This window comes from Nicotiana attenuata, unplaced genomic scaffold, assembly GCF_001879085.1.
Source record: "Nicotiana attenuata strain UT unplaced genomic scaffold, NIATTr2, whole genome shotgun sequence".
NCBI classification, from domain to species: domain Eukaryota; kingdom Viridiplantae; phylum Streptophyta; class Magnoliopsida; order Solanales; family Solanaceae; genus Nicotiana; species Nicotiana attenuata.
This window is the reverse complement of record NW_017674811.1, coordinates 30,374-46,338: the sequence shown is the minus strand read 5'-3', so window position 1 is coordinate 46,338 and position 15,965 is coordinate 30,374. Positions and strand designations below refer to the sequence as shown.

The 15,965-nt window shown below is 36.6% G+C and overlaps 1 protein-coding gene across 2 annotated transcripts; it reads left to right on the top strand.

Annotated features, from left to right (window-relative positions):
- Window positions 1-1,532: 1,532 nt before the first annotated feature.
- LOC109219309 (protein transport protein Sec24-like At4g32640) lies at window positions 1,533-15,755 on the top strand (the record flags this gene model as incomplete). 2 transcript variants are annotated; one of them, XM_019383745.1, is given in 19 exon segments in its annotated part: window positions 1,533-1,738; window positions 1,885-2,026; window positions 2,562-3,426; window positions 4,868-5,083; window positions 5,281-5,355; window positions 5,505-5,603; window positions 7,671-7,782; window positions 8,713-8,840; window positions 9,763-9,882; window positions 10,632-10,712; window positions 11,429-11,506; window positions 11,620-11,712; window positions 11,997-12,051; window positions 12,591-12,667; window positions 14,316-14,387; window positions 14,511-14,594; window positions 14,788-14,907; window positions 15,032-15,100; window positions 15,678-15,755. In XM_019383745.1, coding segments are annotated over 17 exon segments (2,400 nt in total), but the record flags the coding sequence as incomplete, so codon positions are not given.
- Between the last annotated feature and the right edge of the window lie 210 nt (window positions 15,756-15,965).

Genomic DNA, 15,965 nt, shown 5'->3' with positions numbered 1-15,965 from the left:
TTATGTGTGTTGAAAAAAATATAGTATACATGTGCTAATACTTAAATGATCATAAATCATATGCTTATTTTAATAAAAATGGAATGAAAATAAATTCAAAATACATGAATATTATCGCTAATGTTTATGGCTTTATGCAGGAATTCAATAATAAATTGGAATTCCTATAAAGTTTATGCGTTTTTTTCCATATACAACAATCTTATCTATAGTTTTATCACATGTATTGCTCACCTTTTATTTGGTGAAAACATCTTGAAAGTAATTTTACCTCAAGTTTTATTGGTGCTCAGGATGGCTACGAGAGTGCAATAGAAAACAGATCTAACTAATCGCAACGTAGTGTCCCATTACTTACGACTATAAAGGTTATAAACACGAAAGCATTTGTTACGAGGTCGAGGATAATATGTAGACAAATTAAAAATAAAGCTCTACATAATTTTGGAGGACATTTTAACATATTTACGTGATTGAATTAGTTTTACTTGCCAGTTACAAAAATTAAAACGAACAAAATTATTCTATGAGGATTTCACTCTATAAATTAATCTAATGTGAAAATGTAACACAGAACTCTTTGCACATATTTATGTGATTGAATTAGTTTTACTTGCCAATTACAAAAATTGAAATGAACAAAATTATTCTAAGAGGATTTCACTCTATTAGTTAATCTAATGTGAAAATGTAACGCATAACTCTTTGTACACAGTTATTTTATTGATTTTGATTATATTACGATAATAACTAATATAATAATGTGAGTGAATTTAAAATTACAACTTAACAAGAAGTGACATCAAACTATCAATAGAGCCAACAACTATACTCTACAACTTGTTTGAATGACCGTTATATGTTGAATTGTATCGTATTGTTACGTTAAATATAATTTTGTTTTGATTGTTACTTAAAATTTATTATATCGTATAGTTAAATCCGTCGTTACGAAACAAAGAAAACTGCCACTTTATGGAACGATCGGTTTAATGTGGTCGCGTCGTCACCTTATTTTTTTCCTCATCTTGACCTTCTTTGTTCTTAAATAATACTATTTTATCCTTTACCCTACCTTTTTATATAATAATTCTACCTCATATCTTACTTTTTATTTGTAATATTGCAAGTTTACTCGTTATTGTTGGCACATGGCATCATGAAATGACGGGAAACAATATAATCTATTCAATATTATATACATCAAAACGATATAATACAATACAACACTATAGATACGGTACATTATAAAAAGATATATAACAACCATCCAAACAAGCCATTTGTCCCAAACTATCAACACAATAGTTAAAACTAATATCTTAGAAAGAAAGCATAAGAAAAAAAAATTATGTTATAAAAAACCAGGAATATAGTTACAAGTCAAAATTAAACGGGGTATCACAGTCCAACATATAATCTCGTTATGTCTGGATTTGACGTCATTTTCAGGTGTTTCGACCAATCAAATTGTGTTATGTCTCTAATACATATAATACATTATATATAGGTAATAAAATGAAAATAAATAAATAATAAAACAAGGTGGAGATTAAGAAAATCTCTATTTTCTCAGGCAAACTAAAATATTTACACCTACATCTAAATGACCTTCTTCCCCATTGAATAATTGTCCGATCTCTGTGAAATCTTCACCAAATTCTGATCTATAAACCCACCCACTCCCCGTCCTTTTCTCTAGCTTGTCACATGCTATCTTCTTCCCCTAGATCTTCAGGTTTAAATTTCTTTCCGATGTGAAAGTGATAGTTTTATGCTATGTTTATGTGAATGTATTCAATTATTGGATTTGTTTGATTTCGGACTTAGATTTTCTTTTAAAGATCTAATTTTTATTAATCTAATTGTTTTTTTTTGCTTCAGATCGAAATCAGTCGAATCATTGAAAACCGGGTTCACTTGTAACGGTAAAGGTTTTGGCGAATTCATTCTCAGTTCACAACAGACGACGCCGTTTCCTTGCTGCCGGCGTCGACGTCCTTCAATTCCATTAACATCTCAGCTGGTGAGGCTTTTTTTTTTTTTTTTAAATTTGTTTGGGGAATTCGCGCTTTATAGTCCCTCAAATATCAACAAATTCTGATTTTGATCCTTGTGATATCTTGCTCTTGCTAAGCACTTTTGACCTTCAATTAATTAAAATGTGTACTTTTGATCCCGTCTGTAAATTTACACAATTCTAATGAATTATTAACTATTATATCATTTATTACCAATGTGTTCTGTCAAATTTGTACTGTTACTTCATATGTGAGAGTAATAAAGTTATATAAAAAGACATAAACACACGTTTTAATTAGTTGATGGTTAAATGTGCTTAGTCATATATCACAAGGATCAAAATTAGATTTACCAATAATTGAGGGACCAAAAGTGCTATTATCCCTTTTTTAATTATTTATAGCCTCGTAATTTTTGTATGTTTCACCAGTTCCTTAATGCTCTATTTTTATGTTTATTATCTGTCTCATTTCTATGTATGAGATCAGGTGATTGTGGGACAGAGCTTGTGTAACTTAGTTGAATCGGAATTTGTGTAGGTGGGAAATTTGGGAATAATCAATGGCAGCTCCAGGGGGACCTAGACCAGGGAATAGACCACCACCCAACTATAACCCTAATGCACTTGCTGATGGTATGCAAAATCTACAACTAAATAGACCTAACCAGTCACCGAGGCCTAATAACCCATTTGGGCAGCAGCCACCTAGTGCTCCTAGGCCTAATAATACACCATTTGGGCAGCAGCAGCCACCTTTTGCTGGTGGACCAGCCGTTAGTCGTCCAGGACCTCCACCACCTGGTGTGTTTCCGAGAGGTCCTAGTGGCGGTCCTCCACACACTGGATTGCCTCCTAATGTAGCTTCTAGACCAACTGGCCCTCCTCATGTGGCTCAATCTGCTCCTCCCTTTGCATCTCGGCCACCTCCTCCTGGTGCAATGCCTCCTTCTATTGGCGGTACAGCCCCGCCGTCTGCATTGGGTCCTCGTCCAGGGCCTCCGGGTCCTTTTGCTTCTTCGCCATTGACCACAGGTTCAGCTGTGCCGCCACCATCAAGCATTTCTAGTTCGGTTAGTAATGGGCCACCTGCAGGTGGGCCGGGAATGATGCAGGGTGGAGCACGTTTTCCTCCTCCAAGCAATACAATGAGGCCACCATTTGGAGCTTCTCCACCAGCTATGGTTTCATCTGGCACTCCTTCTCAGCCTCCGAGTATGCGCTCACCCTTTGGCGGTCCATCATCTGTCAGCACAGCACCAGTTGCGCCAGCACCATTTTCGGGATCATTGCAGAATGGGCCACCTCCTTCAGGTCCCTCTCCATTTGCAGCACCTGGTCAAGGCATGCCTCCACCCATGGGTGCCCCTTATGGAACACAGTCGTGGCAAATGCCACCCCATCAGGTTATCTTTATATGCGTATCTTACTGTACTTGTTTTGAAAGGTGAAATTTATGTTTTTTTCCATAAAAAAAGGTATGATAGAGTCATGTGGATATGCTATTGAAGGGACAAAAATAATAGAGTTTTCTTCAGATGCATGGTGTTAAGAATTTCCACTAATCTCATTAACCGAGTATAATTTATTTCATATGATCTTTGAAGCTGAGAGATAAGTTTAGTTCTTGCCTATGATAGACTACAAAAGAAGGAAGTCATAGGATATATATTTCTTTATCTGGACAGAAGTTTTTGGATCAACAAGTCACACGAGATGTGTTAATAATCAAATTCTATGCGTTTAATGATCTTTAGTAATCATCAAAATCTAGCGTTGAAGAGATGCTTCATGACCGTAGGATAGAAAGAATCAATAATATCCAGGAACTTGTGATTTCTAATTCATTTAAAGATAATTAGAGAAGTCTTTTTATGAATTTGTAATAAAATGTACCACTATGTTAAATAATTCTCATTTTGGTATTATGTGCATTATGTTGTTATTGCTTCTTTTTTCATCTTTCCTTGAGTCGAAGGTCTGTTAGAAACAACCTCTCTATCTTCTCAAGGTAGGGCTGAGGTCTGCGTACACACTACTCTCTCCAGACCCACTTGTGGGATTACACTGGCTTTTTTGTTGTTGTTGTTGTTGTTGTTGTTTATATAAATTTTCTTTTTATCTTTTTTCCCCATATAAAACTCTGAGTAATTGCTATTAATAAAATTACTTATTGGAGATACTTTATCTTTTAACTTTTAACATGTTGTTTGGAATTCTTTCATTATTCAAAGTTATTAAATAGTTTTTTTTATTATTGTTTATTTATTTTTACTCCATAAATAGAATTTATTTTTATTTATAAGTTTTTATATCTTTGCTTGGGATACGGACGTTCTTGAAAATTGCTAAAAAATTTCTTTTGAGTAGCATTTGCTTATTTATCTAAATTAATTCAAAGTCTAAGTAATGAAATCCTTCTATGAATTTGTTATCTAATGTGCCACTATTTTACATAATCATTATTTTAATATTAAGTATATAAGTATTTATCAAAAATAAAAATAAAATCTTAAGTATATACGTTTGCATAAGTTTGGCTGGACCATCTGAAAAGGATGACTGTCTTTCACAACTGAACCTACAACAACCTAGCTATCCTTTCGTAATTAGAAGAAGAGGTATAGCAACCTCACAAAAAATTTACATTTAATTCAAAAACACCCTAAAGTACATGGCACAATATAGTGTTTTCTTTAGTTTTTTTTTATAAGAAGTGTTTTTTCCTTTGTTTTCTATTGAAATTCTAAAATTCTGTGGATATTTTGGATCAAGTAGATTGGTTTCAGTTTGCATTGTATTTCCACTTTCATGTGAAGTACATATTCTGAGTTTACTTATTGACAGGGGCCTCCACCTTCTGCTATTCCTGGTTCGATGCAACCACCAAGTATGTATGGAATGGCGCCTCCTCTTCCAAATCAGGCAGTGGCTTCGATAACACCTTCTATTGGTCATACCAGCCCATCAAAAGTTGATCCCAATCAAATCCCGCGCCCAATTCCAAATGCCTCTGTAGTTCTGCATGAAACCCGACAAGGCAACCAAGCCAATCCCCCTCCGGTAAATTATCATTTCCTTTAAAGAAAGAAAACATTTGGCTATGATATCTTGCTTGGTTGTATTGGACTATTGCATTTACGTATGAACTATCTTATCTTCAACTGGTTATGCTTGCCTCTTAAGGGTTCAAATTAATCTATTTTTTTTGTTTTGGTTTTACTGCTTTTTCCTGATTTACTTTTATGCCCCACTTGAAGCCTGCCACAAGTGACTATATTGTTAGGGACACTGGAAATTGCAGCCCACGGTTCATGAGGTGTACTCTTAATCAGGTACTAAACTTCTTTGCATTGTTCTTTTGTCTAAACATAATTCTTTCCTATATGGTTTCTGTATGTATGCTCTTTCATCTTTCTATGGAAAGAAAAGCTTATTAACCATACATTTTAATTAATTTTGGTCCTTGCTGTTTGTGTAACAGATTCCATGCACTGTTGACTTTTTGACAACCTCGGCAATGCCATGGGCTTTATTGGTCCAGCCCTTGGCTCTTCCTCATCCATCTGAAGAGCCCCTCCCGGTAATGCACTCTTTGCCATCTATATGTTCTAACTTTAATAGCCGTACTCTGTGCTCCCTCGGGTATTAGCTAATACTCATAACCAAACACCAGATAAATTTAATCCGAAATTTTATACCGCGATTACTATCCTAATCCCACTAATCCAACGGTCCCTAAGGGAATTTAAGAAGGCTAGCTATATGTCTACTTAATTTACACCATTTGAAGTACACATAAAGCTGCAGTTAATAAACTTTATACCTGAATCTTTGTCTAGTGCAGATATAGTTCTGCCCAGATATTTCATATATATATATTTTATGGTTTGCATCAGTAAGGGTTATACAAGAGTATTTCTTGCTAAATGTACATTTACTTGAGTGAAGAAAGTTGGCTGCTGTTACCATAAAAAATTGTCAATGTCAGCATTAGCTATAATCTCTGATGCCAACCCTATTGTATGAACCTGTGGCGTGGTAGGAAGTCACTTGAAGTAGATGGTAGTAGTGACGAAGGCATCTTTTTATGCTGGACGAGTGTTTCGCACTCTAGTTAGTAAAAGTGTTACAAGTCTTGCTATCTAAGTGGTATGAAGAGCGCCCGGAAAATGGTGATACCATAGAAGGAGAGGATAGCAGAAAAACGGAAAGGTAAAACAAAGATGAACTAGTCTTGAAACTTTACGGCACTAGATAAACCGAGAGATCTAGAGATCTAAGTGATCAAGTGCTGGGGAGGTAGTAGTTCAGGAAATGGAATGCGCTAATAAATATTTGTTATTCTTATCTGTGCTTTTAGGAGATGGCAGTGAAAACGTAGGGATGATACTGGCTTTTGGATAATTAGTTGCATCTCTCTGGCTTTCGCTTGCGTACCTAGGTTGACAAATATATTGAGGATGTTCTGTAATGAGAAGTTACCTCATTGTGAACATACTTTATGTGATGAAGGGATATTCTTTCAGTTATCCTCCATCCAATAAATAAAAATAAAAATGAATACCTTAATAAAAGGGGAAAAACAAAGTGAAACGACTGCTGTTTAACACTTTGTCGTTTCTTTTACATAAAGAGAAAAGACTACAAAATTGGCCTCAGGGCTTTGTTCTAGCGGTAAGAGTACAACATGTGATGTGTGGGTTAGGCAAAGGTCACATGCTTGAACATTGCCACAGACAAAAGCCTGGTATTTCGGTGGAGAAGGGTAGAGGGGCATGCCCATTATCCACTGATTCGAACCATGCACCATGACTCTCGGGAGTTTCTCGGTTATCAAAGAGAAAAAAAATACAAAATTCGGTAACTAAACTAAAATGTATTCTCTCGTTTGTAAAAGTCACTATCTTATTTGAGCTTTAAATGTCTAGCAGCAGTTTCTTTCCTAGTTCTCTCATAACTTTATGCAATGCGGTTTGAGGTTTAGGAGGAACTTGTGAGTTTGCTTAATTTCAAAGTTTGGTTGAATTGCTTCACAAACAAAGAATTGTACCAGATAGATATGATGTATGGTGATGGGGGGCTGGGGATAACATCGTACTTTCTGTTAAATGCTATTATGAAAAGCTTCTGATTAGGGAGTAGTCAGCTTTTTCGACATGTCTCAATATGGATCCCAAGGGTGTTGAGGAAGGTGTTTTTTTTCACTTGGCTAACTTGCCAAGGGGGTAATCTTGACGGCCGAGAATTGGAGGAAGAGGAAGAGTACTCAGAAGAAGATGTGAACACCTCCTCTTACATTGTTGGATAGCATATTGTTGTGTGGTGGGAAATTCTGAGATGGTTTGGACTTGCGTGGGTGATGATGTATGCTAAGATGCACAGTTGACTGTAGTGACTCTTTGTGGTTTTCCTTTTTCTTATTGGTGGCCAAAAGGGACGAATTGTGATCCCCAGAGTGGAAATTGTTTCTATTAATCATCAGAAGTTCTAGGTTTATGCCGGTTATATATCTGTTATCATCTCTGCTTACTCCATTTTCTGAGCACATTGGAGCACTTTAATAATGTAAATTGATTTCTGTAGCTTACTGAAGGCAGAATGAATTAATTTGTTAGTTCTTTTACCTTCTTGTTGCTTTCCTTGATAGGTGGTTGATTTTGGGGAAAGTGGTCCTGTTCGGTGCTCTCGTTGCAAAGGCTATATAAATCCTTTTGTGAAGTTTATTGATCAAGGAAGACGTTTCATCTGTAACTTGTGTGGTAAGAATGAAATTTATTTATTCCCACTAACTTACTGTTATGTGATGTTTGGAGTTTAGAGCACGGCTCTATTATTTAGGGACTCAAGATTGAAATCCAACATAGCTAGGACGTGATGTTTTGCGAAAAACCACAGGACTCTACATAGAAGCATCAAATTTACTTTGTTCTAGATATTTTCTGTTCTAACTATTCTAACGAAAAACTTAAGCACATTTTCAGGCGTCTAGTATACATTTTTACTGGTCAACTGAGAACATGTGAGCCTTCTTACTCTTACACCTTGCATTTCATAAGAAACAATGAAGAAAAAAAATATCTTTTAACGTAGTCTTTTCTGGACCAACTTGAGATATAATTGCTGTTCGAAAGTAACATTGATATATACTTAGACGATCCTATAGGTTGACTAAGTCTATACATTAAGCCGGCCATAGAGCAACTTCATAAGTGGACTAATGTTATGATGTGGGGCAGTAAAAGGAAATAATCTCCGACTTTCTCTCTCTCTCTCTCTTTCATGTTGGGGACTCACGTAGACAATATGCGCACAAGCTGGCTTCAACATTGGCCATCCTATTTTTAGTGATCTGGTCCTGCTTTGACAGCAACACCTCTGCCATTTTCTATGGTATAGCTTGTATTTCCTGAATCACCCTTCCTAGTGGATGTGCATGATTGTGATATAGTAGAAAACGTTCAATCTCCTTGTTGAAGACCAATTGGCCAGTGTCCATGCTATTCACAGATTGCATATTTCCAAAACAACCGACTCTAAAAGGAAAATGGATTAAACTCCTATTGCCATCAGCTTCAGTGAATAAATCGAATGCACAACTTGAAATGTAGAACCATTTTCAATTTCCTAATGCTGCATTTTGAATGAAATTGTGCTGTAATGTAGTCATGTTTGTTGGCTTCTTTTTGCAGGGCATACCGATGAAACTCCACGTGACTATCACTGCAACTTGGGTCCAGATGGCAGGCGTAGAGATGCTGATGAAAGGCCCGAACTATGCCGAGGAACTGTTGAGTTTGTCGCTACCAAGGAATATATGGTTGGTACCTTTTAGAACATTGGTTTGGGATGTGATTACATGACTTTATAGAAGTAATTTCATATTAAGTTGACATTCGTGGCGCTGAACTTTCGGTTTAAGCATCTTTGAGCTTTCAAATTTACTCTCTAAACTTGTTTTAATGGTCGGGGAAGCTAGTAAATGGACCAGAATAGAGTGGAATGAAATACATAGGATTCATATTGCAATATCAACTAATTTGAAAATGAGGTTGTTATAAAAAATTACTCCCTCCGTGTCAATTTAGATGACACATTTAGCTTATTGAGGGAGTAATAAATAATAAAGAAAACACTAATTTGAGATTGAGGCATAGTGGATTGTAATTCTGAAATCTTGCAGTTCACAGCACCCTTTTCTATCTATTCCAAATGTCGGCTCTTGTGTTACCTTTTTAGCACCAGGTTGTTGCTATCTGTCTGCTATTCTGTTGCTGATTTAACTTATTCAAAAAAAAAAGAAGGGAAAAAGGAGAAGAAATATTCTACTGATGAGCATTCTTTTGGTGTCTAGCTTAGACTTGAGGAACAGTTGTGCTGTATATTATTCGTTACAAAATCTTTTTCAGCAGTGAACTCCTTAAGTAGTATAAAAATAATACATACAGAGAGAAAGCTAGAGAGGAATGTGGGGAGGAGGAGAAGGGTCCAGTAAGCAATGAATGGGAGATGTGAAATGTTGAACTCTGGAAGACTTGTCAAATTATTGCTCCGAGAATACTGTGTGATCGGTTGACAACAGAGTCAATAGGTTGAGGGTGTTAGTAGTGTGGACGAGTAGGACCTCGCATATAGAAAATTAAACTAATACTTCGACAGAGACATTTATTGACAGTTCCTTAATTCAAATTTTAACTTCATGAATTTTGCAGTAATAACTTGGAAGTTGTCTTGTATTTCAGGTGCGAGATCCCATGCCGGCTGTATATTTCTTCCTAATAGACGTTTCCATGAATGCCATACAGACTGGTGCAACTGCAGCTGCTTGCAGTGCGATCAGCCAAGTTATTTCTGATCTCCCTGTAAGTAGTTTTTGGTTATGCAGCATGCAGTTTTTGTACCTTTAGATTACAGAGATAGAAAAGTATTTGTTTTGTCTTCTCAAGTGGAATCATCATAAATATGTCACTGTTTTGTACTAAATCAGTGAGGTTAATTAGAACTTCTGATGTAGCGAAGCAAGTACCCGTTTTAATTTATCTGTTTGAGATGACGAAAAAGGTTATTGATGTGTATGATTTATGGAGAACCCAGTTTGTCTCCATCTGAATTCTGCGGTGTTGCGCAAATGCTGCCCGGTAACCTTGGTTTATCCAAGAGAGCGTTATGGTTGAGTGGCTGTTTTTTTTGTGTGTGTGGTGGGGGGGGGGGGTGTTGCTGTAAGATGAAGAGATTATGACGCGATAACCTGTGATTCACATCTCCTTAGTGATGAAGCAATGTCTTTTAATCATTCCAGAAGGTCTAAAGAAAATGATGAACATGACAAAAAGATTTAGGTGAACCCTTGAATGTCTTCAATTGAGGGGCTCTTTTCTCGGCATCTGGTGACATTTTTACTAGCTGAATGAACCAGAGGTGATGTGGTAGGTAAAGACAGCTACCTATGATCTAGTGGGCAAGTGGTTAGAATTTCGCATTCACTGCATGGATTAGGGAATAAATACTATTTGTGATATTATCCAGCTAAGCTGCATTTTTGTATTCGATTTTAATGCAAAACTTTAATTCTTGGAAAGTTTATGAGCTGTATTGACAACTTTTATTGCAGGAAGGTCCTCGGACTTTGGTTGGAGTTGCTACATTTGACTCAACTATCCACTTTTACAATCTCAAGCGTGCATTACAGCAGGTTTGACGCATTCAGATGAGTTTGGTTATGCTAAATTAAGCTTTAACATCTGAAATTAAAAGGAGCTTTGAAATCAGTGTTGAATCTTAATCAGTTATCCTTGCCTTTTTCTCTTTGTGTGCTAATGATGAATTGACAATTACTTTTAAGGGGAAGAATGCAAAACTAGTAAAATGGTTCTTGTTGGATTTCAGGAAGGTGTTGCCCAGATGATTAACTTAATGCATTTCTGAAAAAATTTCTATAAAAAACTCTGTGTTCTCATATCATCTAACAGAATTTCTATAAGTGAATAAAAATAGACAAATCTTTAACCAAGACATCTGGGGAGAGGGAGTTAGCAGCACTTACTAAAACAAAGTAAACTTGTCCTTATTCATTTTTCTTGTCTTGTCTGTGATTAAGTCATAGGGTGGTAGGAAAAAAAATTAGCCTTCACAAAAGAGTTACTTTATTGCCCTTCTAGACTTCTCTGCCTTAATTAGCTGCTCATCTCCTTTACTGCCTAATTGCTCTATTGCGCTTGATTATGCAGTTCTCTCTTTATTCTTCCTGGTATATTTGGATTCTATTTCACTTGTGCCATTGTTCTCCGATATGATTTGTTCGCTGTTCTTTTGAAATAGATTCTAAAATGGAATTAGGGTTGTGGAAAACGGTTTATGTTGGTGAAGTGCCTGTTTTCTGATAAGTTGATTCTGGATCTACCTTTGCAGCCATTGATGCTTATAGTCCCTGATGTCCAAGATGTTTACACCCCCCTTCAAACCGATGTTATTGTGCAGCTCTCGGAGGTTAGTTCTGCATGATGTTGACCAACTTTCTGTTCATTTTCCCCTTATTTAAAGCGAAACGACTAAGAATTTCAGTGCATCATGTGAATGTGGTTGCTTGGTTGTGTTTTCAGTGCCGTCAGCACCTAGAGCTTCTCCTAGAAAGCATCCCAACAATGTTCCAGAATAACAGGACTGCTGATTCAGCTTTTGGGGCTGCAGTCAAGGTACCAATGCTTTACATGAAGTTAGTTTCCCAAGTTTGCCTCATTGATCCATAGATGGAAAAAGTATTTTCTGCATTCCTTCCAAAATGTGACTAGTTAGCTCACCACGGTTGCGTGAGACCTTTCCATTCTGAGAAAGAGATTGGAAAAATTTATTATTGTGTTATGTTATCAACTCAAAAAAAAAAAATTATTATTGTGTTGCTGCATGCAGATGAATGATTGCAAGTATAACCATCAATCTGATGGTCAATTGATTCTTACTTTGCGTTTTGTTACTTCAGGCTGCTTTCTTGGCAATGAAAAGCACCGGAGGCAAACTTCTTGTGTTTCAATCAGGTAAGTTGTTAAGTGCAGTGAACTATAAGTATCATGTACAACCTTCTGTGTCTAAAATCAAGACTGTATCTTTCTCCGCGTGCTTGTGTTAAAAATGTTTTAGCTTTGATTTCTCCCTCTCTTGTTTGCAGTGCACTGCTGATTGGCTGTTTTGCTTTTATTAATTTATGCTTAACTTCGGTGTCTAATGCAATCTGCTTAAATAGGATGATCCATAGAAGGATTGCTTTCTATGGCACTGTCTGGTGCTTTTAATATTGAAGTATTACTAAGATAGCTATGTTTGGATTGTATTTTCAGTAAATTCATGGTTTTGAAACTCTCATCAAATATTTGGACTGAATACTTTGTAAAATAAAAGCATGCTTTAGGCAATTGCCTTATAATTCCTTTTTTCTCCTTGACCTGGTGCATCAACAAGTTCATAAGTCCTATGATGTTATAGTTCTTGGAAATGATCTGTTGCATGAGCTGGGCACCTTTGACCACACAAATTGTTATACATTTCTAAATGTTGGATGTACTTGCTATTTTTATAGTGCTGCCATCTACTGGTATTGGAGCCCTTTCTGCTAGAGAAGCTGAAGGAAGAACCAATGTATCAGCTGCAGAAAAGGTAAATTTGTTGAACCAGTTTTTAGTTCAGCATATATCTGTCCTTTAGCAGGAGCTTTTTTCACTTGTTTTCTTGTTCTGCCTTTTCCTTGATTGCTAAAGGCTTCTTGCTACTCCACCACTGGTGTCTCTCTTTTAGATTGTTGTGTATCCACTGTCCCCTAGTTTTTGCCTTTATATCATATTTTAATGTCCCAAAACTTTATACATATTTATCATGTTGGCTCTGCCATAAAATTGTCCAGTGTTGAATACATAAGAGACTTCCAGTATTGTCCTTAACATGCATAAGTGTGAGAGCTGCTGTGTTTTAATTGTCAACTTTTATGAAAGGGACAATAGGACAATTAAATAGGTATTTCAATTTATTGACATGAAAAATGTCTACTTGAGGTGATGCCAGACACTGTGAAAGAGGAAATGTTCAGTCAGAGTTATGGTAGAAGGAGAAGAAGCAGGGCGTGAAAGCTTGCGTCGCTAGCACCTGTGTGGGTCTTTTAGAGGGAAAGAAATAGGAGAGCTTTTGAGGGTGTATAAATTAAACTTTATTCAGTTGGGGAGTAGTATTTTATCCCTTCTTTCTTTTTAGTGCACCCATAAGGTTCCTTTTTGTGTAAAAGATTGGTTGTCGTTCATAGAAAATCATCTATTTTTGTAGGTTTTCTACTTTTTGATTTACTTCTCCTATACGGGCGTGCTTTTTTGCCCAAACATTAATAGGAGTATAATTTATTACAACAACAACAAACCCAGTATATTCCCACAGGTGGAGTCTAGGGAGGGTTGTGTGTACACAGACCTTACCTCTTCCTAGTGAAGGTAGAGAGGTTGTTTCCAATAGACATTAATATAATTTATTACTTTAATAAAAAAGGTATTTTATTTTTTTTAACAGAAAAAGTGAGCACCTTTTTACCAATCACATCAGCTGTCTATTTTTAGTTTCAGCACTTCTATCCAAATTCGAACTACTTGTTCATAAATTCAGCCCAGGCACTTGAGAAGTGCTTTCCAGCACTTGATGCTTTTTTATTGTGAGAAGGTAAAGTAATTTAATAGATAAACTAGCACAAAGGGTGTGTTGTTGCTACTGTAAAGTATCTTCAGAAGCAAAACAACCAAAATATGTCCTTTCTAATCCTGTTGGGCTTCTAACATTTGTAACACTGATTCAACCTCGTGTAGATGTCCAATCTACACCACGAGCAGAACAAAATTATACAGTTAGATTTTATTCATGATAGAGTTAGCAGTCTTAAAAACATCTTCTATTTCTTTTAGTCCATTCAGTCCGCCATATGCATGCTGGGATAGCATACCACCACCTGCGCTTGCTCTTCTGTAGCCCTGTTTTATACCAGCCCTTTTCAGCACTTCATGCTTAAAAGCCACTTAAATTCAGCTAGCGCAAACGGGCTCTAATTCCTTCTTCAGGTCTATTTTGGCCTTCAGGTGAATATGGTACATTCATATGACTTGGACAAGCGATAAATTTCATTACATGTCTCCAGGAGTAACGTGGATCCGAATTTTTGTAATGTACATATCCAGCACCAATGTTGCGATGAATAAAACTTTTCTAGCTTATCCCCCCAAAAAGAAACCATGGTATTGCTTATTCAGAAGAGTTGAATATTTTCCTATTGCAGGAGGCTCACAAGTTACTTCAGCCGGCTGATAAAACTTTGAAGACAATGGCTATTGATTTTGCCGAGTATCAGGTGAGTTACATAAAAAGCCTGTGGAAGAATGATTCATTAAGCACAACTAGCATGTTAAGAATATCTTTGGTCTTTTCATATTATGAACGTTAACATCAATTAATTAGATCTCAACTGCTTCAGGTCTGTGTTGACGTGTTTCTCACAACTCAATCATATGTAGACATTGCCTCCATCTCGGTCATCCCTAAAACTACTGGTGGGCAGGTAACTGTGAAGCTGTTACTATTTTAGCTTGTCTTCTCCCCGAGGCCCTTGGTTACGATGCACTTACTGTTAATGGAATTTATGAACATTCTTATTATGCAACTTACGATATATGATAACCACTTCACTTCATGTTTCTTTTGATATCTTTTATATCTAGGCTTGAGCTTTAAGGATGTTTCACTTGTGTCAGGTGTACTACTATTTCCCTTTTTCTGCTCTTGCTGATTCTGCCAAGCTATACAATGATCTTCGATGGAATATCACTAGGCCCCAAGGGTTTGAGGCAGTAATGCGTGTAAGATGTAGTCAGGTATGCTTCCCAGTTTTTACCCAGTTTTTGTGTCTTCCTGTGCTTCTTTCATAGAACTAGCAGCAACATACTGCATTTATGGAACTTAAGTGTAAAATTCATGTCGACCGTGTTTCATTTGCAGGGCATTCAAGTTCAGGAGTACTCTGGAAATTACTGTAAAAGAATTCCAACAGATGTTGATCTACCTGCGGTTTGTCTCTCTATCTCTCTTCTCCCTCCCCCCCTTAGAAGAAGATTATGCACTTCCCAAGCAAAAAGCACAAGCACAACAACTTAAAATTTAATAGATTAACTGTGCGCTTCTGTATTAAGTTCAAAGCATCTGTAGCAGATTTCTTGGGGAATACCAAGCATCCCCATGTTATGTTTGACTATAGTTGATAGTTTACTATGAGGCAAAGGTGCAGCCTCAATATTTTTATTTGTCTGATTCTCTATCGATTCCCTGCCGGATTTTCTAAGTGATTTCGAACGATGTTGATTTCTCCACCATACAGAGTTTTGTCCTGTTCTTTTGTCGAGTCTGGGGGTGGAGATGACACAACCGATGAAGCTGTAACACCATCTTTTTCAGATTGTCTTTATTAGGTTTTAGTTGATAAATACAAACTTCCACGGTCATTTATTTGCTCTGAATAATTAAGCTTGCCTGTCAATTCCCCTTTTTTGTGTGCATATCTACACAGTTGATTTCCCGTTGAATGTGCTAGTGTGACTGACTTCTGAATGGAGTGTACTCATTTCTCAAGGAGCTTTCCATTGTGCAGATTGACTGTGACAAAACAATTATGGTGACATTGAAACATGATGACAAATTGCAGGATGGTTCAGAATGTTCTTTTCAGGTACAAATTTGTTTGCATCTTCAGCAATGAATTTTTGGTCAATGCTGTTTGCAGTGTTACTGTATGTCTATTTTTCCCTATTTATTCCTTTTTCTTTCGTGGTGCAATTTGATAGCCATTTACTAGAGCTTGTTTCTGTGTTTCTAGTCTGCCGTTCTTTACACTACTATCGATGGCCAAAGAAGAATCCGAGTGTCAACTTTGGCTCTG